Source organism: Pristiophorus japonicus, chromosome 13 (genome assembly GCF_044704955.1).
Source record: "Pristiophorus japonicus isolate sPriJap1 chromosome 13, sPriJap1.hap1, whole genome shotgun sequence".
In the NCBI taxonomy this organism is placed as follows: Eukaryota; Metazoa; Chordata; class Chondrichthyes; family Pristiophoridae; genus Pristiophorus; species Pristiophorus japonicus.
The window spans coordinates 22,877,996-22,903,119 of NC_091989.1; the positions used below are offsets into that span (position 1 = coordinate 22,877,996).

Below are 25,124 nucleotides of genomic sequence, written 5' to 3' on the forward strand. Positions count from 1 at the left end.
CTGGAGTTCTCGACATCTCTTGGTGAAATCTGCAGCTATGAAAGATTTTTCTTTTTAGCCTTGCACATGGTGCTTTGTGAATCTCGTTTTCCTTTCCTGCCATGGTCTTGATTTATTAATTGCACCAGTGGTGGAAAAAAATGTTCCAAAGCCAGGATTTCTCTTGCAAAGCAATCGCCACTGTAGGGCCTCACACAAGCTATGACATTCAGCATCTACATTAACCACAATGAAACAAAACATGCCTGTTAATTTCTTAAGGACCTCTGTACTTAGACTTCAAGACAAAGCTGTTGATTCTGATCCCATTTGCTGATACATGTCAATCTATTGAAGGGTTTCTTTCCTCTTGGCTCTCAACATATGTTCTGTCTTATGATACCTTTACATTGTGCGGCCTATGCTTCCTCCGTTTGGATTAGTTTATTTAGTGAACAGTTGAGCCATTAGACAAGAAGGTCTTGGGTTTGTTCTCTGGGCTGTTAGCTGACCTCAGCCAGGGCAATGGTAAGCCCACTCGAATTGGCTTCAACGCTCTAGATTAGGGAGGGGAAAATTAGCCGAAGTTCCCCTTGCTGAGTTGCTGTCCAGCGTCCTCTGCTGTCAGTGCTCTTCTATGGACATCAAGTGAGGACAGAATTAGACTCTGCTCAAATAGCCTGCCTATACTTGCTGTCAAAGATGAAGAATGAAGTAGTAGAGGGTGCCCTCCACCCATATGATCCCAACTCAACAAGGAATTGTTGACTTGAATGAGAAAAGGGGAGGCATCATAGAGTAGTTTTGTACCCACTGTTGCTGAGGGCTTGATGTTGGATCAATAAAAAAGAACGTGTCATAGAAATTCATCTTGAAGATTATAATTGAAGATGATTTTTTTTAAGGAGAGGCGGTTTCCATTTTTTTGGAGCCCATCCTCGTGTCCCATTCTGTGCTCTGTGATCAGAACAGAATGAGGCTTAGGCCTTTGGACTTCTGAACAGACCATAAGTCTAACATTGGTTGATTCCTCTTTGAAGTTATTTGGTCAAGCACATGGCTTTTACAGAAGTGATGACTCCCATGTGATGTCCAAAAAATTTGCATTAAAATTGCAAACATTGCAGTCGACTAAGGATGTTCAAGCTTTGTGTTTTTGTGCTGCATAGCTACACTCTGAAAATATACTTGGTGCTCCAGAATGGTTGGGGTTAAAGCATCTTTTTGGGGCAGTGTTGAAGATTTACCCTGCATCTGACCAGTGTGCTTATTGGGGCAGTATAGAATGAATATTATTTGTTACAGCTGATCTGGGAATGCTTGATCAACAAGCGAAGCAGCAACATCCCCTTAAGCATTGGAGAAAATATGTCAAAACTAACATTTTAAATGCACTGCAAGGAAGTTTATTTTCAAAACAAAACACAGGATTAAATTTTAAAAATTGTGTTTGTAACAGTTGGGTAGTTGGTGTTTTTTTTTTAAAACCGAAATTTCTCACTAGTGTGAAATCTCCATGTTGTGCAAAGCTATGTCGCTGGCTGGAAACCAGGTCCAACTGTACATTGTTTAGCCCACCCACTTAGAAAATAACAGCCCTGGTTGGGTAGCAGGAGTATTACCTTGTTTGGAACTTCACTTCCAGATTGTTGGTGGAATTGCGATGCTAACTGATGCCAAATTAAGACATATGCCTCCTTTTTATATTTTCATACTCAATGGGTTTGTGACTATTTTTGTTAAAGTAAATTTAGAAATGCTTTTTAAGGCTGATGCTATGTTTGATGGGAGGGAAGGCAGCATGATGCTGGATCTTAAAATCAGTGAGATTATTTCTATAATAAAATTGCTAAGTGCACAGCAGGTCAAGACGCCATCTGAAAGAGAAATGTTTCAAAATGTTGATTGTCGCCATTTATTTTGTTCGAAGGTTAACATTTTTAGGTGGAACTCGTTTTTCTCCTTCAGGTACTGACCAGTCTGTTGTGCATTTTTCCATTTTAATTGAAGATTTGCAGTTTTTGGAGATCTAAATCTGTACTTCTGCATTATATTATTGAGTTTGAGAACTTTGTTAGCTTTTTAAAACTTCTGTCCTTGTATGGCGTACGAATATTCTGGCTACTTTACTCCTTGTCTGATTTCTTGCTCCTACTATCGGGCAGGTATGTTTTTTTTTAAATGGAGCCGATGCACAATAATACTACTGTAGTATGGTATAGAGGAAACTAAGATCTTGGCGGGGGCTGTTAAACCACACACTCCAAATTCGCAACACTGGAGGTGCCCATTCCACCCATCGCGCATGTGTTAATGCGGAGCTATCTAATCTCGTATTCCTGCCCTTTCACTATCCTAATTTATTTTCAAACACTTATCCAATTCTTTTTTAATTGTTGTAATCTTTGCTTCAGTAGCTGTGAGGAAAAAGGAAAACCTTTCAAGTTTGGTTCTGGTCATAATCTTCAGTCCATATCCCTTTGTCACTGATTTGGCCAAATATTAAAAGCAAGCTCTTGCTGTTTACACTCAATCTTTCAGAATTTTGAAAACTCCATTAATGCCCCCCACCCAGCCTTCTCTATCCTGGTGAGAGACCACCTCTTCATAATCATAGCCTCTCATTCTTGATATCAATCTAGTGAAGCTTTACAAAACACAGCTCTATTATCTTCTGATGGACTATCCAGAATTGCCATTCTCCAACTGTGGCCGAACCACTGTCTTGGGTAAATTCAATATAAATTTTTTTTTAATAGGTGTGCGTACATATTTAAATCCAGACATCAGTTGTCTTTATGGCCTATTCTACCGGCACTTGTCTTTAACATTGGATGTATCTACCCCTCTAAATCTCTCTTGCTCCATTCTATTAAGGATGTAGGAATATTTAATTTCCCTATATATGCTGTTTGACATTTCTCTGCATTGAATTACGTGCCAACTATCAACGATGGACTTATTAGAAGACAATTGGGTTGAGTTTTCTACTCGAGATAGTGCACATTGTTTATGGCTATAATAAATTATTACAGGGACAATGACTGATGAGTGTAAACTGAAAAATTCTGCACTTGGGGACAGAGAAATTTACCACTGCAAGTTTAGTGCAGTCATTTATATGTGGACATACCCAACAGCACATTCATATTATATATGTGGACATACCCAACAGCGCATTCATATAACACACACATCCCCTTTTCAGATACTCCAATTCAACCATTTTTCAAAGTGAAACAGTTGAAATCTCTAAAATTATCTTCCTGATGTTAGAGACCAACTATACCATTTGTTCTGCTAAATCAGTCTCCCCATATAGCCAATAGGATTAATGAGAACGACCTCTGCATGTTTTAAAAAAAAAAAAAATAGGTTGAGGACAATGCAGCTAAATGTGATGTGCCATGCCTTTGGACAGCCTTCTAACAGTCACTGTCTTGGCAGATAAATGAAGAATGGTCATCTGGAGGTATCTGCCACATAACGGGCTAGCCCACATTGCAATATGTGTGCACATGAGGTCTGTACAGCAGAGCAGGTTTCTCGTTGTCCTGGTTAACCCTTGCCACTGGATAAAGGCCTAGCTCTGTCCAGCCCTGTGATGGCTGATGTGCAATGGTCACCACATGTTTAAAAAAAATACACGCACCGGCATCTTCTATCCCCTCAATTGGAGTTCAGGACTGGAACATTGGGTCCTTCATTGAAACATCTGTGAACTCGTGGAAGCAAGTCATCCTCGTTCGAGGGACCGCCTATTATGATGATGACTGAGGGAATGCTGCACTATCTTGGTTGACGTCTTTTGCTGAGATGTTAAACCACCTGCCTGCAGTTTCTTTCATAAAAGATCCAATGACACTACTTGAAGGGAAAGGGAGTGCCCTTGTGGCCAACATTTACATCTCAACCACATCACTGAAATGGATCATTTAGATAAACATGACGAGGAGTATTTTCTTACGTGGAGAGTAAATTCTGACAGACTGGTTGGGCCAAATGGCCTGTTTCTGTGTTGTAATTCCTATGAATTTCTTCATATAGCCATCTATCTCATTGCGGTTTGTGGGACTTTGTGCACAAATTGGATGCTGTGTTTGCTGACATAACAGTGACTCCACTTCAGAAGTACTTAATTGTCTATGAAGTGCCATGAAAGGTGCTCTCAAATCCATGCTTTCCCTTACCCCACACCCTCCCTGGGAAGTTTACTTTGGCCTACATAGGATTAGCTAGCCTACAGTTTTCTGACTTATTTCTTTTTTTTAAAGATGGTGTAATATTTTGCCACTTTCCAACCCTTAACCACCACTTGCCTTTCAATTTTTTGTAAAAATTGTAGTTAGTGCCTCGGCTATTTCCTTCCCTAACTGCCTCCTGTGTTCTGGGGTGAATATCATCTGGGTCTGATGTTTGTTCTACTTCTGCTAGTAACTTTACAAGAGTCCCTTTCAGTATTTATCTCCAGCGGTGGCTCTTCCACATGCTCCTTAATACTTCCACAGTCCCACTTTTGTTTACCCTGAACACCTGAAGTAAAATACTGATTCAGTATTTCTTCACTCCCTCCCTCTCAAATACAAGATGGCTCTCGTTATCTCAGTGGGCCATTCCATTTAAAAAAAAATGCTATCCTTTGTGTTTATGAAAGTATTTGCCTTTATGTTGACTGTCTATCTTCTTTCATAATCCTCCTTAACATTCCCAATTTCCCCTTTTGCTTCCTTACTGTATACTTTGTATATTAAGTGCGATGCCATGATCTCCCCTTCCAAAAAAGGATGTTGCTGAATAAAGGTTTTGTACTTGTTTGGAGGGAAGAGCAGAGAAAACAAAGTTATCATTTGGACATTGGCATAGCTTATCAATATAATGTTATTGGGGTATCTGACTCAAATAGTAAACTTCAATAATTAAAATTCAGTAGTCACAGTGCAAACCAAATAATCACTGCTTGTTGCATATCTGTTAAAAAGCAATGGGTTTAATGCACTTGAGAGGCCATATTTTTAAATGATGAGATCCCAAGAGTCAAAATTCATTAAACTTTGTAGGCTACAATTTTGACCTGATGAGCACTATTTTATGCCATTTGGTTGTGGTGTTCCTTTTGATGAGACTGTTGTTCAAATAGCTACCCATCTTCTCTTCAGTATCTTTTCACAATGTTTTAACTAGATTTTTCATTGCTTTTATTTTATTCTTAGGATCGAAGGAAACTGCGACCCCTCTATGACATTCCTTACATGTTTGAGGCCCGAGAATTTCTACGGAAGAAGTTGATTGGCAAAAAGGTAAGCCCAGAAAAGACTCGTCTCAATCTACTAACCATTGAAGTGCATTTTGCTGTTGGCACACAAAAGAAACAGTGAGCTATGGCCAGAACCTCCTTTTCATGGCATTACCTATGATGTTTCCCCCGCTGCCACCACCACAGATTTAACTAACTTACCAATACTCTGGGCTCAGGCATGGACAGTGACCATGGGGCGAAGTATGCGAAAGTACTACATTCATTGTTTTTTGTGGGGTTTTTTTGCTTTCACTTACCATGCATCTTGTAAGATTAGGATCACAGGTCATACAAAGTTGCCCAAAGGGTCTTTGGAGTCATAAGGCATTTTATTAAGGAGTAGTAGTTCAAATATAGTCAAGCACAACACACAATCAGGATAGACATAGTAGACATATGACCGTGACAGGTAGCTGGTATTAGTCCCGATCGGACGGTTGGTGGCACGAACAGCTCTTCTCTACACTGTCTGCCCTTTAGGAAGGATAGGCAGAGAGAAAAAGGAGGTGGGGTGGCGTTGCTGGTTAAAGAGGAAATTAATGTAATAGTAAGGAGGGACATTAGCCTTGATGATGTGGAATCGGTATGGGTGGAGCTGTGGAATTCCAAAGGGCAGAAAACGCTAGTGGGCGTTGTGTATAGACCACCAAACAGTAGTAGTGAGGTTGGGGACAGCATCAAACAAGAAATAAGGGATGTGTGCAATAAAGGTACAGCAGTTATCATGGGCGACTTTAATCTACATATTGATTGGGCTAACCAAACTGGAAGCAATGCGGTGGAGGAGGATTTCCTGGAGTGTATTAGGGATGGTTTTCTAGACCAATATGTCGAGGAACCAACTAGAGAGCTGGCCATCCTAGATGTGTAATGAGAAAGGACTAATTAGCAATCTTGTTGTGCGAGGCCCCTTGGGGAAGAGTGACCATAATATGGTAGAATTCTTTATTAAGATGGATAGTGACACAGTTAATTTGGAAACTAGGGTTCTGAACTTAAGGAAAGATAACTTCGACGGTATGAGGCGTGAATTGGCTAGGATAGACTGGCAAAGGATACTTAAAGGGTTGACGGTGGATAAGCAATGGCAGACATTTAAAGATCACATGGATGAACTTCAGCAATTGTTCATCCCTGTCTGGAGTAAAAATAAAACTGGGAAGGTGGCTCAACTATGGCTAACAAGGGAAATTAAGAATAGTGTTAAAGCCAAGGAAGAGGTGTATAATTTGGTTAGAAAAAGCAACAAACCTGAGGACTGAAAGAAATTTAGAATTCAACAGAGGAGGACTAAGGGTTTAATTTAAGAGGGGGAAAATCGAGTACGAGAGGAAGCTTGCTGGGAACATAAAAACTGACTGCAAAAGCTTCTATAAATATGTGAAGAAAAAATGATTCGTGAAGACAAACGTAGGTCCCTTGCAGTCAGAATCAGGTGAATTTATAATGGGGAACAAAGAAATGGCAGACCAATTGAACAAATACTTCAGTTCTGTCTTCAAGAAGGAAGACACAAATAACCTTCCGAATATACCAGGGGACAGTGGGTCTAGTGAGAAGGAGGAACTGAAGGATATCCTTATTAGGCAGGAAATTGTGTTGGGGAAATTGATGGGATTGAAGGCCGATAAATCCCTGGGGCCTGATAGTCTGCATCCCAGAGTACTTAAGGAAGTGGCCCTAGAAATAGTGATCATTTTCCAACAGTCTATCGACTCTGGATCAGTTCCTATGGACTGGAGGGTAGCTAATGTAACACCACTTTTTAAAAAAGGAGGGAGAGCAAAAACGGGTAATTATAGACCGGTTAGCCTGACATCAGTAGTGGGGAAAATGTTGGAATCAATCATTAAGAATGAAATAGCAGCGCATTTGGAAAGCAGGGACAGGATCGGTCAAAGTCAGCATGGATTTATGAAAGGGAAATCATGCTTGACGAATCTTCTGGAATTTTTTGAGGATGTAACTAGTAGAGTGGACAAGGGAGAACCAGTGGATGTGGTGTATTTGGACTTTCAAAAGGCTTTTGACAAGGTCCCGCACACGAGATTGTTGTGCAAAATCAAAGCGCATGGTATTGGGGGTAATGTACTGACGTGGATAGAGAATTGGTTGGCAGACAGGAAGCAGAGAGTCGGGATAAACGGGTCCTTTTTAAGGATGGCAGGCAGTGATTAGTGGAGTGCTGCAGGGCTCAGTGCTGGGACCCCAGCTCTTTACAATATACATTTACGATTTAGATGAAGGAATTGAGTGTAATATCTCCAAGTTTGCGATGACACTACACTGAGTGGCTGTGTGAGCTGTGAGGAGGATGCTAAGAGGCTGCAGGGTGACTTGGATAGATTAGGTGAGTGGGCAAATGCATGGCAGATGCAGTATAATGTGGATAAATATGAGGTTAACCATTTTGGGTGCAAAAACACGAAGGCAGAATATTATCTGAATGGCGGCAGATTAGGAAAAGGGGAGGTGCAACGAGACCTGGGTGTCATGGTTCATCAGTCACTGAAAGTGGGCATGCAGGTACTGCAGGCGGTGAAGAAGGCAAATGGTATGTTGGCCTTCATAGCTTTGGGATTTGAGTACAGGAGCAGGGAGGTCTTACTGCAGTTGTACAGGGCCTTAGTGAGGCCTCACCTGGAATATTGTGTTCAGTTTTGGTCTTCTAATCTGAGGAAGGACATTCTTGCTATTGAGGGAGTGGAGCGAAGGTTCATCAGACTGACTCCAGGGATGGCTGGACTGTCATATGAGGAGAGACTGGATCAACTGGGCCTTTATTCACTGGAGTTTAGAAGGATGAGAGCGGATCTTATGGAAACATATAAGATTCTGACGGGACTGGACAGGTTAGATTTGGGAAGAATGTTCCCGATGTTGGGGAAGTCCAGAATCAGGGGACATAGTCTTAGGATAAGGGGTGGGCCATTTAGGGCTGAGATGAGGAGAAACTTCTTCACTCAGACAGTTGTTAACCTGTGGAATTCCCTGCCGCAGAGAGTTGTTGATGCCAGTTCATTGGATATATTCAAGAGGGAGTTAGATATGGCCCTTATGGCTAAGGGGATCAAGGGGTATGGAGAGAAAGCAGGAAAGGGGTACTGAAGGAATGATCAGCCATGATCTTATTGAATGGCGGTGCAGGCTCGAAGGGCCAAATGGCCTACTCCTGCACCTATTTTCTATGTTTCTATGAAAAGCACTTTAAATATCTTTTTTATTGTCTTTTTAGGGGTGGGCCTGGGGTAAAATAATGGACAGGATAATTTAACCTATAAGGGTTCTTCCCAAACCAAGGTGCCCAATGGCTCATAAATCATAGAAATTTGCAGCGCGGGCGGAGGTCATTTTGGCCCATTGTGTCCATGTTAGCCTAATCGGTTCTTGGTCCGTAGCCTTGTAGGTAACGGCACTTCAAGTGCATATCCAGGTACTTTTTAAAATGTGATGAGGGTTTCTGCCTGTGCCACTCTTTTAGGCAGAGAGTCCCAGACTCCCACCATCCTCCTGGGTGAAAAATTTCCCTTCAAATCCCCTCTAAACTTCCTACCAATTGCTTCAAATCTATGCCCCCTGGTTGTTGACCTCTCTGTTGAGGAAAATAGGTCCTTCCTACCCACCCTATCTAAGACCCTCATATTTTTATACACCTCAATAAGGTCTCTCCATAGCCTCCTCTGTTCCAAAGACCCCAGCCTATCCAATCTTTCTTCATAGCTAAAATTCTCCAGTCCATACAACATCCTCGTAAATCTCCTCTGTACCCTCTAATGCAATCACATCTTTCCTGTAATGTGGTGATCAGAAATGGACACAGTACGCTAGCTGTGTTTTATACAGTTCAAGCATAACCTCCCTAATCTTGTATCCTATGCCTTGGCTAATAAAGGCAAGTATTCTTGACCACCTTATGATGTGGAATCTAAATGGTTAGAGCTGCAGAACACAAAAGGGCAAAAACGTTAGTGGAAGTTGTGTACAGACCTCCAAATAGTAGTAGTGATGTTGGGGAGGGCATCAAACAGGAAATAAGGGTGCAGCAGTTATAATGGGTGACTTTAATATGCACATAGATTGGGCTAACCAAACTGGAAGCAATATGGTGGAGGAGGATTTCCTGGAGTGCATAAGGGATGGTTTTCTCGACCAATATGTTGAGGAACCAACTAGGGGGGAGGCTATCTTAGACTGGATGTTGTGTAATGAGAGAGGATTAATTAGCAATCCCGTTGTGCGAGGCCCCTTGGGGAAGAGTGACCATAATATGGTGGAATTCTGCATTAGGATGGAGAATGAAACAGTTAATTCAAAGACCATGGTCCAGAACTTAAAGAAGGGTAACTTTGAACGTATGAGGCGTGAATTGGCTAGGATTGATTCGCGAATGATACTTAAAGGGTTGACTGTGGATGGGCAATGGCAGACATTTAGAGACCGCATGGATGAACTACAACAATTGTACATTCCTGTCTGTCGTAAAAATAAAAAAGGGAAGGTGGCTCAACCGTGGCTATCAAGGGAAATCAGGGATAGTATTAAAGCCAAGGAAGTGGCAGACAAATTGGCCAGAAATAGCAGCGAACCCGGAGACTGGGAGAAATTTAGAACTCCGCAGAGGAGGACAAAGGGTTTGATTAGGGCAGGGAAAATGGAGTACGAGAAGAAGCTTGCAGGGAACATTAAGACGGATTGCAAAAGTTTCTATAGATATGTAAAGAGAAAAAGGTTAGTAAAGACAAACGTAGGTCCCCTGCAGTCAGAATCAGGGGAAGTGATAACGGGGAACAAAGAAATGGCGGACAAATTGAACAAATACTTTGGTTCGGTATTCACTAAGGAGGACACTAACAACCTTCCGGATATAAGAGGGGTCAGAGGGTCTAGTAAGGAGGAGGAACTGAGGGAAATCCTTATTAGTCGGGAAATTGTGTTGGGGAAATTAATGGGATTGAAGGCCGATAAATCCCCAGGGCCTGATGGACTGCATCCCAGAGTACTTAAGGAGGTGGCCTTGGAAATAGTGGATGCATTGACAGTCATTTTCCAACATTCCATTGACTCTGGATCAGTTCCTATGGAGTGGAGGGTAGCCAATGTAACCCCACTTTTTAAAAAAGGAGGGAGAGAGAAAACACGGAATTATAGACCGGTCAGCCTGACATCGGTAGTGGGTAAGATGATGGAATCAATAATTAAGGATGTCATAGCAGCGCATTTGGAAAGAGGTGACATGATAGGTCCAAGTCAGCATGGATTTGTGAAAGGGAAATCATGCTTGACAAATCTTCTGGAATTTTTTGAGGATGTTTCCAGTAGAGTGGACAAGGGAGAACCAGTTGATGTGATATATTTGGACTTTCAGAAGGCTTTCGACAAGGTCCCACACAAGAGATTAATGTGCAAAGTTAAAGCACATGGGATTGGGGGTAGTGTGCTGATATGGATTGAGAACTGGTTGTCAGACAGGAAGCAAAGAGTCGGAGTAAATGGGTACTTTTCAGAATGACAGGTAGTGGGGTACCGCAAGGTTCTGTGCTGGGGCCCCAGCTGTTTACACTGTACATTAATGATTTAGATGAGGGGATTAAATGTAGTATCTCCAAATTTGCGGATGACACTAAGTTGGGTGGCAGTGTGAGCTGCGAGGAGGATGCTATGAGGCTGCAGAGCGACTTGGATAGGTTAGGTGAGTGGGCAAATGCATGGCAGATGAAGTATAATGTGGATAAATGTGAGGTTATCCACTATTATCTGAATGGTGACAGATTAGGAAAAGGGGAGGTGCAACGAGACCTGGGTGTCATGGTACATCAGTCATTGAAGGTTGGCATGCAAGTACAGCAGGTGGTTAAGAAAGCAAATGGCATGTTGGCCTTCATAGCGAGGGGATTTGAGTACAGGGGCAGGGAGGTGTTGCTACAGTTGTACGGGGCATTGGTGAGGCCACACCTGGAGTATTGTGTACAGTTTTGGTCTCCTAACTTGAGGAAGGACATTCTTGCTATTGAGGGAGTGCAGCGAAGGTTCACCAGACTGATTCCCGGGATGGCAGGACTGATCTATCAAGAAAGACTGGATCAACTGGGCTTGTATTCACTGGAGTTCAGAAGAATGAGAGGGGACCTCATAGAAACGTTTAAAATTCTGATGGGTTTAGACAGGTTAGATGCAGGAAGAATGTTCCCAATGTTGGGGAAGTCCAGAACCAGGGGTCACAGTCTTAGGATAAGGGGTAAGGCATTTAAGACTGAGATGAGGAGGAACTTCTTCACCCAGAGAGTGGTGAAGCTGTGGAATTCTCTACCACAGAAAGTTGTTGAGGCCAATTCACTAAATATATTCAAAAAGGAGTTACATGTAGTCCTTACTACTAAGGGGATCAATGGGTATGGTGAGAAAGCAGGAATGGGGTACTGAAGTTGCATGTTCAGCCATGAACTCATTGAATGGCGATGCAGGCTAGAAGGGCCGAATGGCCTACTCCTGCACCTATTTTCTATGTTTCTATGTTTCTACCTGTCCTACCTTCAGGGATCTGTGGACCTGCACTCCAAGGTCCCTTTGTTCCTCTGCACTTCTCCGTGTCCTACCATTATGTATTCCCTTGCCTTGTTAGCCCTCCCCAAATGCATTACCTCACAGTTCTCAGGATTGAATTCTATTTGCCACTGTTCTGCCCATCTGACCAATTCATTGATATCTTCCTGCAGTCTGCAGCTTTCTTCTTCATTATCAACCACACGGCCAATTTTTGTTTCATCTGCAAACTTTTTAATCATACCCTCTACAATCAAGTCTAAATCATTGATATATACCACAAAAAGCAAGGGACCTAGTACTGAGCACTGCAGAACCCCACTAGAAACAGCGTTCCAGTCACAAAAACACCCATCGACCATTGCCCTTTGCTTTCTGCCACTGAGCCAATTTTGGATCCAACTTGCCACTTTGCTTTGGATCTCATGGGCTCTTACCTTCGTGACCAGTCTGCTATATGGGACCTTGTGAAAAGCCTTGCTAAAATCCATATCGACTACATCAAACGCACTACCCTCAGCAACCCTCCCCGTTACTTCCTCAAAAAAATTCAATCAAGTTAGTCACACGATTTTCCCATAACAAATCCATGCTGACTTTCCTTGATTAATCCGTGTCTTTCTAAATGAAGATTTATCTTGATCCTCAGAATTTTTTCCAATAATTTTCCCACTACCGAGGTTAGGCTGACTAGCCTGTAATTACTCTGTCTAGCCCTTTCTCCCTCTTTAAACAACGATACAACATTAGCAGTTCTCCCGTCCTCTGGCACCACACCTATAGCCAGAGAGGATTGCAAAATGATAAGAGCCTTTGCTATTTCCTCTCCTGCTTTACTAATTTCCTTTTTAATTTCACCCCTGCACTTTCTATACTCCTTTAAGGTTTCTATAGTGTTAAGAACATAAGAAATAGGAACAGGAGTAGGCCACTTGGCCCCTTGAGCCTGCTCCGCCATCAATAAGGTCATGACCGATCTGATCATGGGCTCAGCTTCACTTCCCTGCCCGCTTCCCATAACCCTTTACTCCCTTATCACTCAAAAATCTGTGTCTCTGCCTTAACTATATTCAATGACCCAGCCTCCACTGCTCTCTGGGGCAGAGAATTCCATAGATTTACAACTCTCCGAGAGAAGAAATTTCTCCTCATCTCAGTTTTAAATGGGCGGCCTCTTATTCTGAGACTGTCCCCTAGTTTTAGTTTCCCCTAGGAGTGGAAATATCCTCTCTGCCTCCTCATTATCTTATGTCTCAATAAGATCACCTCTCATTCTTTTGAACTCCAACGCATACAGGCCCAACATGCTCAAACCTTTGTTGAGGAGAAATCTCCTTCTCCCTAGCGGATCCACTGAGATAATGGATCGACGCTCTCGATGTACAACAGACTCAAAGAGAGAGGTTCGAAACAATTTATTCCGGCATATGCAGGGGAAGGTCTGTTCTTAGTTGCCCAAGACAGAATTTTCAAAAACCCAAAAGTCTCACCGGCCTTTATACAGTTTTTAGTGGGCCGGTCTATAACGAATCTTTTGAAGTGACCGTGATCGAGAACGCTACCTGTGACAATAACACAGATGTCTCGACAATCTTTGAAATGACAATTTAATTGTCACAAATAACACAGATGTAAGGCAGAGACAAATAACGGAATTTGTTACCGCATTTGGTTCAAAGAAAACATTCAATTCACAAAGCACAAACATTTATTGACATGAAAGACAGGAATTTAGTTCAGTTAAACATTGGTTTAACCCTTATCAGACTGCCTACTATGTGAGCTGATCCCTTCATCTTTCCGAGCATTTGGCCCCCTCTTGGCTTCTTTGAATGTGTTATCTCTGCCTCTCGGAATGTGTTTATTTCTACAGGGTTGATTTTATGGGCTTTCGCAGCCTGCTTCACATTCTTTAAGTGTTAAACGCAAATTGTTCTATGTATTCCTTCAAAATCTAAAGTTCATTTTCCTATCATATATTTTACATACAACCTGTCTGTAATTCCTTAACCTACTACACTTTCTTCATAAGTCAACCCCTTCATCTCGGGAATCAACCTAGTGAATCTTCTCTCAACTGCCTCCAATGCAAGTGTATCCCTCAAGTAAGGAGACCAAAACTGTATGCAGTACTCTAGGTGTGGCCGGACTGTTCTGCTTTTATACTCCATCCCTCTTGCAATAAAGGCCAACATTCCATTTGCCTTCCTTGCTGTACTTACATACTATGTTGAGCCCTTGGTATGTCATAAGCCTCCCTTTTTTTTCTTTATCCTACCCCTTGACATCCAGGGGGCTCTAGATTTGTTAGTCCCACCCTTTTTCTTTACCGGAACATACTTGCTCTGAACCCTCACAATCTCCTCCTTGAATGCCTCCCACTGCTCTGACACTGATTTACCTTCAAGTAGCTGTTTCTAGTCCACTTTGAATAAATCACATCTCCGTTTAGTAAAATTGACTTTTCCCTAATTGAGAACTTTTATTCCTGGTCTATCTTTGTCCTTTTCCATAACTACCTTTAATCTAACTGAATTAAGATCAATAGCACCAAAATGTTCTCCCACAGATACCCTTTCAACCTGCCCGACTCGTCACATTCTTTGTCTCAACTCTTGGATGAAACCCTCCTTTTCACATGTCTTTCCTATTTATACTTTCTGAAGCCCCATCTCTCCCGTCCTGAATTAATGATTTCTTCTAATCCACCATTTCTTGAATATGACTGTGGTTGCACGGGTATCAGGGACGGTTCTCTGGTACTTGACCCATGTGGCTATGCTTCATATCTAAATCTGAGTTCAGGATTCTGGAATAGGCATGCACAGTTGCTCCAAATTCATGTCATCTAATTAAAATTGTTCACACTGTTTCTCAATGTGAACTGTAGAGTGTTGCACAGAAATGTATTATTTATTTTTAGTATCCTGATTGCAGCTAAGGTGATAACACTGTGGCCAGGGTATGCATTGTAACCTACTGAATCATGATTTTATAAAATGCAAGCCAAAGTTCTGTGGAATACTGCAACAAGGTCTTGCATTTATATAGTGTCTTTAACGTGGAAGGTACTTCAGAGGCATATGGAAAAAAATGATCGCTGAGCAGAAGGAACTATTGGGAGGTGATGTAAAGCTTGGTCAAACAGAATCTTAAAGAAGCAGAGGGAGGTGGCAAAGCAGAGAGATTTATGGAGTCAATTCTAGAGTGTGGGGCCTGAAGACATGGCTGCCAATGTGGGGGTTCGGAAAAGACCAGGCTAGATGCACAGGGAGCCAGAGTCAGGGGAACAGAGAATTCTATGGATTGTAACGCTGGGGGAAATGACAAAGCTAAGGATGGGGAAGAACATAAGAACAGGAATAGGCCCTTTGAGCCTCTTCGCCATGAAGGGATTTAAACATGGAAAATGAAAGGCAGCTGAACCTTAGTGACAAAGACGTCCAGGCAGAGGAGCACAGCTTGGAACATAAACTTGCCCATGGGATTGTAATCCGGCTCCCACGGTCTTGTTGGTTGGATAATCGGTCACCCCTGCAGATGAAGGAATGTAGCATCTTATGACATCCCCGTGGCTAGAAGTTCATAATGTTCGGCGTTGGCAAACTCTTTCCTGGTGGGCTGTTTAGGTGTGCACCATCTGGGCCATGTATGAAGTTTAAATTGTTCCCAGTTTCTCATGTTGTGTACTAACAGATCTTGTGTTCAGATTTAGTATTTATCCAGTGGTGAGGGAACAGCACAAAGAGCAGCTGTCGGCCCATAAAATTCAGTGAGTTAGAAATATAAACTCATAACATAAGAAATAGGAGCGGGAGTAGGCCATTTGGCCCTTCCGCAATTCAATAAGATCATGGCTGATCTGATTATGGACTCAGCTCCACTTCCCTGCCTGCTCCCCATAACGTTTTACTCCCTTATCGCTCAAAAATCTGTCTATCTCCACCTTAAATATATCCAATGACCCAGTCCCCACAGCTCTCTGGGGCAGAAAATTCCATAAATTTACACCCCTGAGAGAAGAAATTTCTTTTCATCTCAATTTTAAATGGGCAGCCCCTTATTCTGAGACTATGTCTCCTAGTTTTAGTTTCCCCTGAGTGGAAATATCCTCTCTGCATCCACCTTGTCGAGCCCCCTCATTATCTTATATGTTTCAATAAGATCACCTCTCATTCTTCTGAACTCCAATGTGTATAGGCCCAACCTATTCAACCTATCCTCGTAAGTTGAGCCCCTCATCTCCAGAATCAACCGAGTGAACCTTCTCTGAGCAGCCTCCAATGCAAGTATTTTCTTCATTAAATATGGAGACCAAAACTGTACGCAGTACTCCAGGTGTGGTCACACCAATACCCGATACAGTTATAGCAGGACGTCTCTGCTTTTATACTCCATCCCCCTTGCAATAAAAGCCAGCATTCTATTTGCCTTCCTGATTACCAGCTGTACCTGCAGACTAACGTTTTGTTTCCTGCACAAGGAGTCCCAGGTCCCTCTGTTCTGCAGCACTTGTAATTTTTCTCCATTTAAATTATAATTTGCTTTTCTATTATTTATGCCAAAGTGGATAACCTCACATTTTCCCACATTACACTCCCATCTGCCAAATTTTTGCCCACTCACTTAGTCTGCCTGTATCCCTTTGCAGATTATTTGTCGTCCTCACAATTTGCTTTCCCATCCATCTTTGTATCATCAGCAAACTTGGCTACATTACACTTGGTCTCTTCATCCAAGTCATTAATATAGATTGTAAATAGTTGAGGCCCAGCATCGATCCCTGCGGCACCCCATGAGTCACTGTTTGCCAACTGGAAAATGACCCAATTATCCTGACTCTGTTTTCTGTTAGTTAGCCGATCCTCTACCCATGCTAATATGAGGCTGCAGAGTGACTTGGATAGGTTAGGTGTGTGGGCAAATGCATGGCAGATGAAGTATAATGTGGATAAATGTGAGGTTATCTACTTTGGTGGTAAAAACAGAGAGACAGACTATTATCTGAATGGTGACAGATTGGGAAAAGGGGAGGTACAACGAGACCTAGGTGTCATGGTACATCATTCATTAAAGGTTGGCATGCAAGTACAGCAGGCGGTTAAGAAAGCAAATGGCATGTTGGCCTTCATAGCCAGGGGCTTTGAGTACAGGGACAGGGAGGTGTTACTACAGTTGTACAGGGCCTTGGTGAGGCCACACCTGGAGTATTGTGCACAGTTTTGGTCTCCTAACTTGAGGAAGGACATTCTTTCTATTGAGGGAGTGCAGCGAAGGTTCACCAGATGAAGAAAGACTGGATCAACTGGGCTTGTATTCACTGGAGTTCAGAAGAATGAGAGGGGATCTCATAGAAACGTTTAAAATTCTGACGGGTTTAGACAGGTTAGATGCAGGAAGAATGTTCCCAACGTTGGGGAAGTCCAGAACCAGGGGACACAGTCTAAGGATAAGTGGTAAGCCATTTAGGACCGAGATGAGGAGAAACTTCTTCACCCAGAGAGTGGTGAACCTGTGGAATTCTCTACCACAGGAAGTTGTTGAGGCCAATTCACTAAATATATTCAAAAAGGAGTTAGATGTAGTCTTTACTACTAGGGGGATCAAGGGGCATGGCTAGAAAGCAGGAATGTTCAGCCATGAACTCATTGAATGGCGGTGCAGGCTAGAAGGGCCGAATGGCCTACTCCTGCACCTATTTTCTATGTTTCTATCACCCCCAACCCCGTGAACTTTTATCTTGTGCAGTAACCTTTTATGTGGCACTTTATCGAATGCCTTCTGGAAATCCAAATAGACCACATTCACTGATTCCTCCTTATCCACCCTGCTCGTTTCATCCTCAAAGAACTCCAGCAAATTTGTCATGTATGATTTCCCTGAATAGAACTAAACTATCTGGGCTTTTTGGATTTCATTGTCTGGGTTCAGGAGCTGTGTGGCACATGGGCTGTAGTTCAGGCACCCCTGCACTGGATAATGAAGCAATAGAGTACTTCATAGTGCGATATTGTACCGGCTACAATTTCTCCACAGCAATAAGCACACGTTTTTCAGGATGCTTTTGATTAAGTATTTCGATTCTGGAGTGCACTCCCACATTGAACATTTAAATTAATTTACTGCCTCTGCAATGAGCGGTTCGGAAAAACTATTACTAACTGACTGCTGCCCCTGTGTTTCTTGACGTGAGGAAGGTCATGCTAACTGAAATAGCTCTAAATATTCAGCTGTTATTATTTGCTTTCATTTACATTGAAAACTTTTCCCTTGGTCTTTTAAAGCTGGTTGTGCTATGTCTCTATAATTGGATTACAAGCACGGGCTTTTTATTCGAAAGGGATCCAGACAATAATGCTTACTGTGTACAGCCACTGTTGCCACCAATTGTAGCGAGTCTATTCGGTGAAAATGAGCTGTGTGATCATAGCTTCCAGATTACTATGCCGTGTCATGACCTGTTCAGTTGTAGTAATTACATTTTTTTGTTAATATTCCAAAATTAAGCAAATATGGCAGGGGGATGGGAACCAATGCAGGGAAACAGAGGGAAACAAAAAGGAGAAAAAAGCAAAAGACAGAAAGGAGATGAGGAAAAGTGGAGGGCAGAGAAACCCAAGGCAAAGAACAAAAAGGGCCACTGTGCAGCAAAATTCTCAAAGGACAAAGGGTGTTAAAAAAACAAGCCTGAAGGCTTTGTGTCTTAATGCAAGGAGTATCCGTAATAAGGTGGATGAATTAACTGTGCAAATAGATGTGAATAAATATGATGTGATTGGGATTACAGAGATGTGGCTCCAGGATGATCAGGGCTGGGAACTCAACATCCAGGGGTATTCAACATTCAGGAAGGATAGAACAAAAGGAAAAGGAGGTGGGGTAGCATTGCTGGTTAAAGAGGAGATTAATGCAATAGTTAGGAAGGACATTAGCTTGGATGATGTGGAATCTATATGGGTAGAGCTGCAGAACACCAAAGGACAAAAAACGTTAGTGGGAGTTGTGTACAGATCTCCAAACAGTAGTAGTGATGTTGGGGAGGGCATCAAACAAGAAATTAGGGGTGCATGCAATAAAGGTGCAGCAGTTATAGTGGGTGACTTTAATATGCACATAGATTGGGCTAACCAAACTGGAAGCAATACGGTGGAGGAGGATTTCCTGGAGTGCATAAGGGATGGTTTTCTAGACCAATATGTCGAGGAACCAACTAGGGGGGAGGCCATCTTAGACTGGGTGTTGTGTAATGAGAAAGGATTAATTAGCAATCTCGTTTTGCGAGGCGTCTTGGGGAAGAGTGACCATAATATGGTGGAATTCTGCATTAGGATGGAGAATGAAAGTTAATTCAGAGACCATGGTCCAGAACTTAAAGAAGGCTAACTTTGAAGATATGAGGCGTGAATTGGCTAGGATAGATTGGCGAATGATACTTAAAGGGTTGACTGTGGATGGGTAATGGCAGACATTTAGTGACCGCATGGATGAACTACAACAATTGTACATTCCTGTCTGTCGTAAAAATAAAAAAGGGAAGGTGGCTCAACCGTGGCTATCAAGGGAAATCATGGGATAGTATTAAAGCAAAGGAGGTGGCATACAAATTGGCCAGAAATAGCAGCGAACCCGGGGACTGGGAGAAATTTAGAACTTAGGAGGACAAAGGGTTTGATTAGGGCAGGGAAAATGGAGTACGAGAAGAAGCTTGCAGAGAACATTAAGACGGATTGCAAAAGTTTCTATAGGTATGTAAAGAGAAAAAGGTTAGTAAAGACAAACGTAGGTCTCCTGCAGTCAGAATCAGGGAAAGTCATAACGGGGAACAAAGAAATGGCGGACCAATTGAACAAGTACTTTGGTTCGGTATTCACTAAGGAGGACACAAACAACCTTCCGGATATAAAAGGGGTCAGAGGGTCTAGTAAGGAGGAGGAACTGAGGGAAATCATTATTAGTCGGGAAATTATGTTGGGGAAATTGATGGGATTGAAGGCCGATAAATCCCCAGGGCCTGATGGACTGCATCCCAGAGTACTTAAGGAGGTGGCCTTGGAAATAGCGGATGCATTGACAGTCATTTTCCAACATTCCATTGACTCTGGATCAGTTCCTATGGAGTGGAGGGTAGCCAATGTAACCCCACTTTTTAAAAAAGGAGGGAGAGAGAAAACAGGGAATTATAGACCGGTCAGCCTGACCTCAGTAGTGGGTAAGATGATGGAATCAATTATTAAGGATGTCATAGCAGCGCATTTGGAAAGAGGTGACATGATAGGTCCAAGTCAGCATGGATTTGTGAAAGGGAGATCATGCTTGACAAATCTTCTGGAATTTTTTGAGGATGTTTCCAGTAGAGTGGACAAGGGAGAACCAGTTGATGTGGTATATTTGGACTTTCAGAAGGCTTTCGACAAGGTCCCACACAAGAGATTAATGTGCAAAGTTAAAGCACATGGGATTGGGGGTAGTGTGCTGACGTGGATTGAGAACTGGTTGTCAGACAGGAAGCAAAGAGTAGGAGTAAATGGGTACTTTTCAGAATGGCAGGCAGTGACTAGTGGGGTACCGCAAGGTTCTGTGCTGGGGCCCCAGCTGTTTACACTGTACATTAATGATTTAGACGAGGGGATTAAATGTAGTATCTCCAAATTTGCAAATGACACTAAGTTGGGTGGCAGTGTGAGCTGCGAGGAGAATGCTATGAGGCTGCAGAGTGACTTGGATAGGTTAGGTGAGTGGGCAAATGCATGGCAGATAAAGTATAATGTGGATAAATGTGAGGTTATCCACTTTGGTGGTAAAAACAGAGAGACAGACTATTATCTGAATGGTGACAGATTAGGAAAAGGGGAGGTGCAACGTGACCTGAGTGTCATGGTACATCAGTCATTGAAGGTTGGCATGCAGGTACAGCAGGCGGTTAAGAAAGCAAATGGCATGTTGGCCTTCATAGCGAGGGGATTTGAGTACAGGGGCAGGGAGGTGTTCCTACAGTTATACAGGGCCTTGGTGAGGCCACACCTGGAGTATTGTGTACAGTTTTGGTCTCCTAACTTGAGGAAGGACATTCTTGCTATTGAGGGAGTGCAGCGAAGGTTCACCAGACTGATTCCCGGGATGGCGGGACTGACCTATCAAGAAAGACTGGATCAACTGGGCTTGTATTCACTGGAGTTCAGAAGAATGAGAGGGGATCTCATAGAAACGTTTAAAATTCTGATGGGTTTAGACAGGTTAGATGCAGGAAGAATGTTCCCAATGTTGGGGAAGTCCAAAACCAGGGGTCACAGTCTAAGGATAAGGGGTAAGCCATTTAGGACCGAGATGAGGAGAAACTTCTTCACCCAGAGAGTGGTGAACCTGTGGAATTCTCTACCACAGAAAGTTGTTGAGGTCAATTCACTAAATATATTCAAAAAGGAGTTAGATGAAGTCCTTATTACTAGGGGGATCAAGGTGTATGGCGAGAAAGCAGGAATGGGGTACTGAAGTTGCATGTTCAGCCATGAACTCATTGAATGGCGGTGCAGGCTCGAAGGGCCGAATGGCCTACTCCTGCACCTATTTTCTATGTTTCTATGTAAATGGAAATACTAACATCTTATGGGCTATCAAAATGGGACACTCAATTCTTTTTGGCTAAGTTTTAGCAGGAGTCCCCTGAGTCCATCTTGCTCTTCAATCAATATTCTGTTCTGAGTTCCGGTGGGGACGTGGTGCCTCTGGGGAGTGCAGCCAGAACCAAATCCATGGCACCAAGGGTGGCTCAGCTGCACAGGGGGGGAGGAAGTAAAATGGAGGAGCTATAGTGGTAGGGGATTCAATAGTCAGGGGGAACAGACTGGTGTTTCTGCGGCCGCAGACGTGACTCCAGGATGGTATGTTGCCTCCCTGGTGCCAGGGTCAAAGATGTCACCGAGCGGCTGCAGGGCATTCTGGGGTGAACAGCCAAAGGTCATGGTCCATATCAGTACCAATGATATAGGTAGAAAGAGGAATGAGGTCCTGCAGGCAGAGTTTAGGGAGCTAGGCGAGAGATTAAAAAGCAGGACCTCAAAGGTAGTAATCTCTGGATTTCTCCTGGTGCCACGAGCTAGTGAGTACAGAAAAAGGAGGATAGAGCATCCTGGCTGGAGAGATGGTGCAGGAGGGAGGGTTTTTGATTCCTGAGGCATTGGGACCGCTTATAGGGGAGGTGGGACCTGTACAAGCCGGATGGGTTGCACTTCAATAGAGTCGGGACCAATATCCTCGGCGGGGTGGAGGTTGCTAATGCTGTTGGAGTGGGTTTAAACTAGCTTGGCAGGGGGATGGGAACCGGAGAGTGGATTCAGTAGGGAGGGGAGTAAAGCTGGAATTAGAAAGCAAAAATGTAGAAAGTGAGTTTTAAGGACAGAGGAAACAAGCAGGGAAAAAGGGTAAAAAAACAAATTTAAAAGCTTTGTCTTAATGCATGTAGCATTCGTAACAAAATAGATGAGGTGCCGGCACAAATAGATACAAATGGATAAGATCTGATATCCATTACAGAGACATTGTTGCAAAATGACCAAGACTGGGATCTAAATATTATGGGGTATTTGAAAATTCGGAAGGACAGACAGACAGACAGAAAGGAAAAGGAGATGAGATAGCTTTTGATAAAGAATGGAATCACTGCAATAGTGAGAAACTATATTGGCTCAAATGATCAGAATGTTGAAACGGTTTGGAATTAAGGAATAATGGGGAAAAATCACTGGTGGGCGTAGTCTGTAGGCCCCCTAACAATAGCTACACTGTTGGATGGAATATAAATCAAGAAATAATGGAGACTTGTAATAAAGGAACGGCAAAAATCATGGGTGATTTTAACCTTCCTATTGGTTGGATAAAGCAAATTAGCCAGGGTAGCCTTGAGGAAGAGTTCATAGAGTGCATAAGGGACGGGCTATCTTGGATCTGGTCCTGTGCAATGAGACAGGATTAATAAACAATGTCCTAGTAAAGGATCCCCGTGAAATGAGTGATCAAAGCATGGTTGAATTTCAAATTCAGATGGAGGGTGAGAAAGTTGGATCTCTAACCAGTGTACTAAGCTTAAATAAAGGAGACTATGAAGATATGAGGGCAGAGTTGGATAAAGTGGACTGGGAAAATAGATTAAAGTGTAGGGCGGTTGATGAACGTGGTGTACATTTAAGGAGATATTTCCCAGCTCTCAAGAAAAATATATTCCAGTGAGGAGGAAAGGTGTAAAAGAAAAGATAGCCATCTGTGGCTAACTAAAGAAATAAAGGACGGTATCCAATTAAAAACAAGAGCATACAAACTGGCCCAAACTAGTGGGAGGACAGATGATTGGGAAGCTTTTAAAAGCCAGCAAAGAATGACTAAAAAAATTAAGAAAGGGAAGATAGACTATGAAAGTAAACTAGCATGAAATATAAAAACAGATAGCAAGAGTTTCTATAGGTATATAAAAAGGAAAAGAGTGGTTAAAGTAAATGTTGGTTCCTTAGAGGATGAGACCGGGGAAGTAGTAATTGGAAATATGGAGATGGCAGAAACTCTGAACAAATATTTTGTTTCAGTCTTTATGGTAGAGGACACTAACAATATCCTAACAGTGGATAGTCAAGGGGCTATAGCTGGGGGAGGAACTTAACACAATCACAATCACAAAGGAGGTGGTACTCAGTAAGATAATGAGATTTAAGACGGATAAAATCCCCTGGACCTGATGGCTTGTAGCCTAGGGTTTTAAGAGAAGTAGCGGCAGGGATAGTGGATGCATTGGTTGTAATTTACCAACATTCCCTGGATTCTGGAGAGGTCCCAACAGATTGGAAAACTGCAAATGTAATGCCCCTATTTAAAAAAGGAGGCAGACAAAAAGCAGGAAACTATAGACCAGTTAGCTTAACATCTGTGGTTGGGACAATGTTGGAGTCTATTATTAAAGAAGCAGTAGCAGGACATTTGGAAAAGCATAATTCAGTCAGGCAGAATCAGCATGGATTTATGAAGGGGAAGTCATGTTTGACAAATTGGCTGGAATTCTTTGAGGATGTAACAAACAGAGTGGATAAAGGGGAACCAGTGGATGTGGTGTATTTGGATTTCCAGAAGGCATTTGACAAGGTGCCACATAAAAGGTTACTGCACAAGATAAGTTCACGGGGTTGGGGGATATATATTAGCATGGATAGAGGATTGGCTAACTAACAGAAAACAGAGTGTCGGGATAAATGGTTCCTTCTCGGGTTGGCAATCAGTAACTAGTGGGATGCCGCAGGGATCAGTGCTGGGACCCCAACTATTTACAAACTATATTAACGACTTGGAAGAAGGGACCGAGTGTAACGTAGCCAAGTTTGCTGATACAAAGGTGGGAGGAAAAGCAATATGAGGAGGACACGAAAAATCTGTAAAAGGACATACATAGGCAGGCTAAGTGAGTGCGAAAAAATTTGGCAGATGGAGTATAATGTTGGAAAGTATGAGGTCATGCACTTTGGCAGAAAAAAAATCAAAGAGCAAGTTATTGTTTAAATGGAGAAAAATTGCAAAGTGCAATACAGTGGGACCTAGGGGTACTTGTGCATGAAACACAAAAGGATAGTGTGCAGGTACAGCAAGTGATCAGGAAGGCCAATGGAATCTTGGCCTTTATTGCAAAGGGGATGGAGTATAAAAGCAGAGAAGTCTTGCTACAGTTTTACAGGGTATTAGTGAGGCCACACCAGGAATACTGGGTACAGTTTTGGTTTCCATATTTATGAAAGGATATACTTGCTTTGGAGGCAATTCAGAGAAGGTTCACTAGGTTGATTCTGGAGATGAGGGGGTTGACTTATGAGGAAAGGTTGAGTAGGTTGGGCCTCTACTCATTGGAATTCAGAAGAATGAGAGGAGATCTTATCGAAACGCACAAGATTATGAGGGGCTTGACAAGGTGGATGCAGAGAGGATGTTTCCACTAATAGGGGAGACTAGAACTAGGGGACCTAGTCTCAGAATGAGGGGCTGCCCATTTAAAACTGAGATGAGGAGAAATTTCTTCTCTCTCAGCATTGTAAATGTATGGAATTCTCTGTCCCAGAGAGCTGTGGAGGCTGGGTCATTGAATATATTTAAGGCAGAGATAGACAGTTTCTTAACCGATAAGGGAATAAGGGGTTATGGGGAGCGGGCAGGGAAGTGGAGCTGAGTCCATGATCAGATGCCATGATCTTATTGAATAGGCTTGAGGTGCCAAATGGCCTACTCCTGCTCCTATTTCTTATGTAAGTTTTCATAAGAGGTGTGGGTCAAGGACCTGGTGTCA

The 25,124-nt window shown here is 42.6% G+C and overlaps 1 protein-coding gene across 1 annotated transcript in view; it reads left to right on the forward strand.

Annotated features, from left to right (window-relative positions):
* The window catches only part of snd1 (staphylococcal nuclease and tudor domain containing 1), a 1,067,139-nt gene that overhangs the window by 171,364 nt on the left and 870,651 nt on the right, over positions 1–25,124 (forward strand). Inside the window, exon 11 of the mRNA XM_070897262.1 lies at positions 5,190–5,276. Coding sequence (XP_070753363.1) covers positions 5,190–5,276 — 87 coding nt within the window. The remainder of the gene's footprint in view (positions 1–5,189; positions 5,277–25,124) is intronic.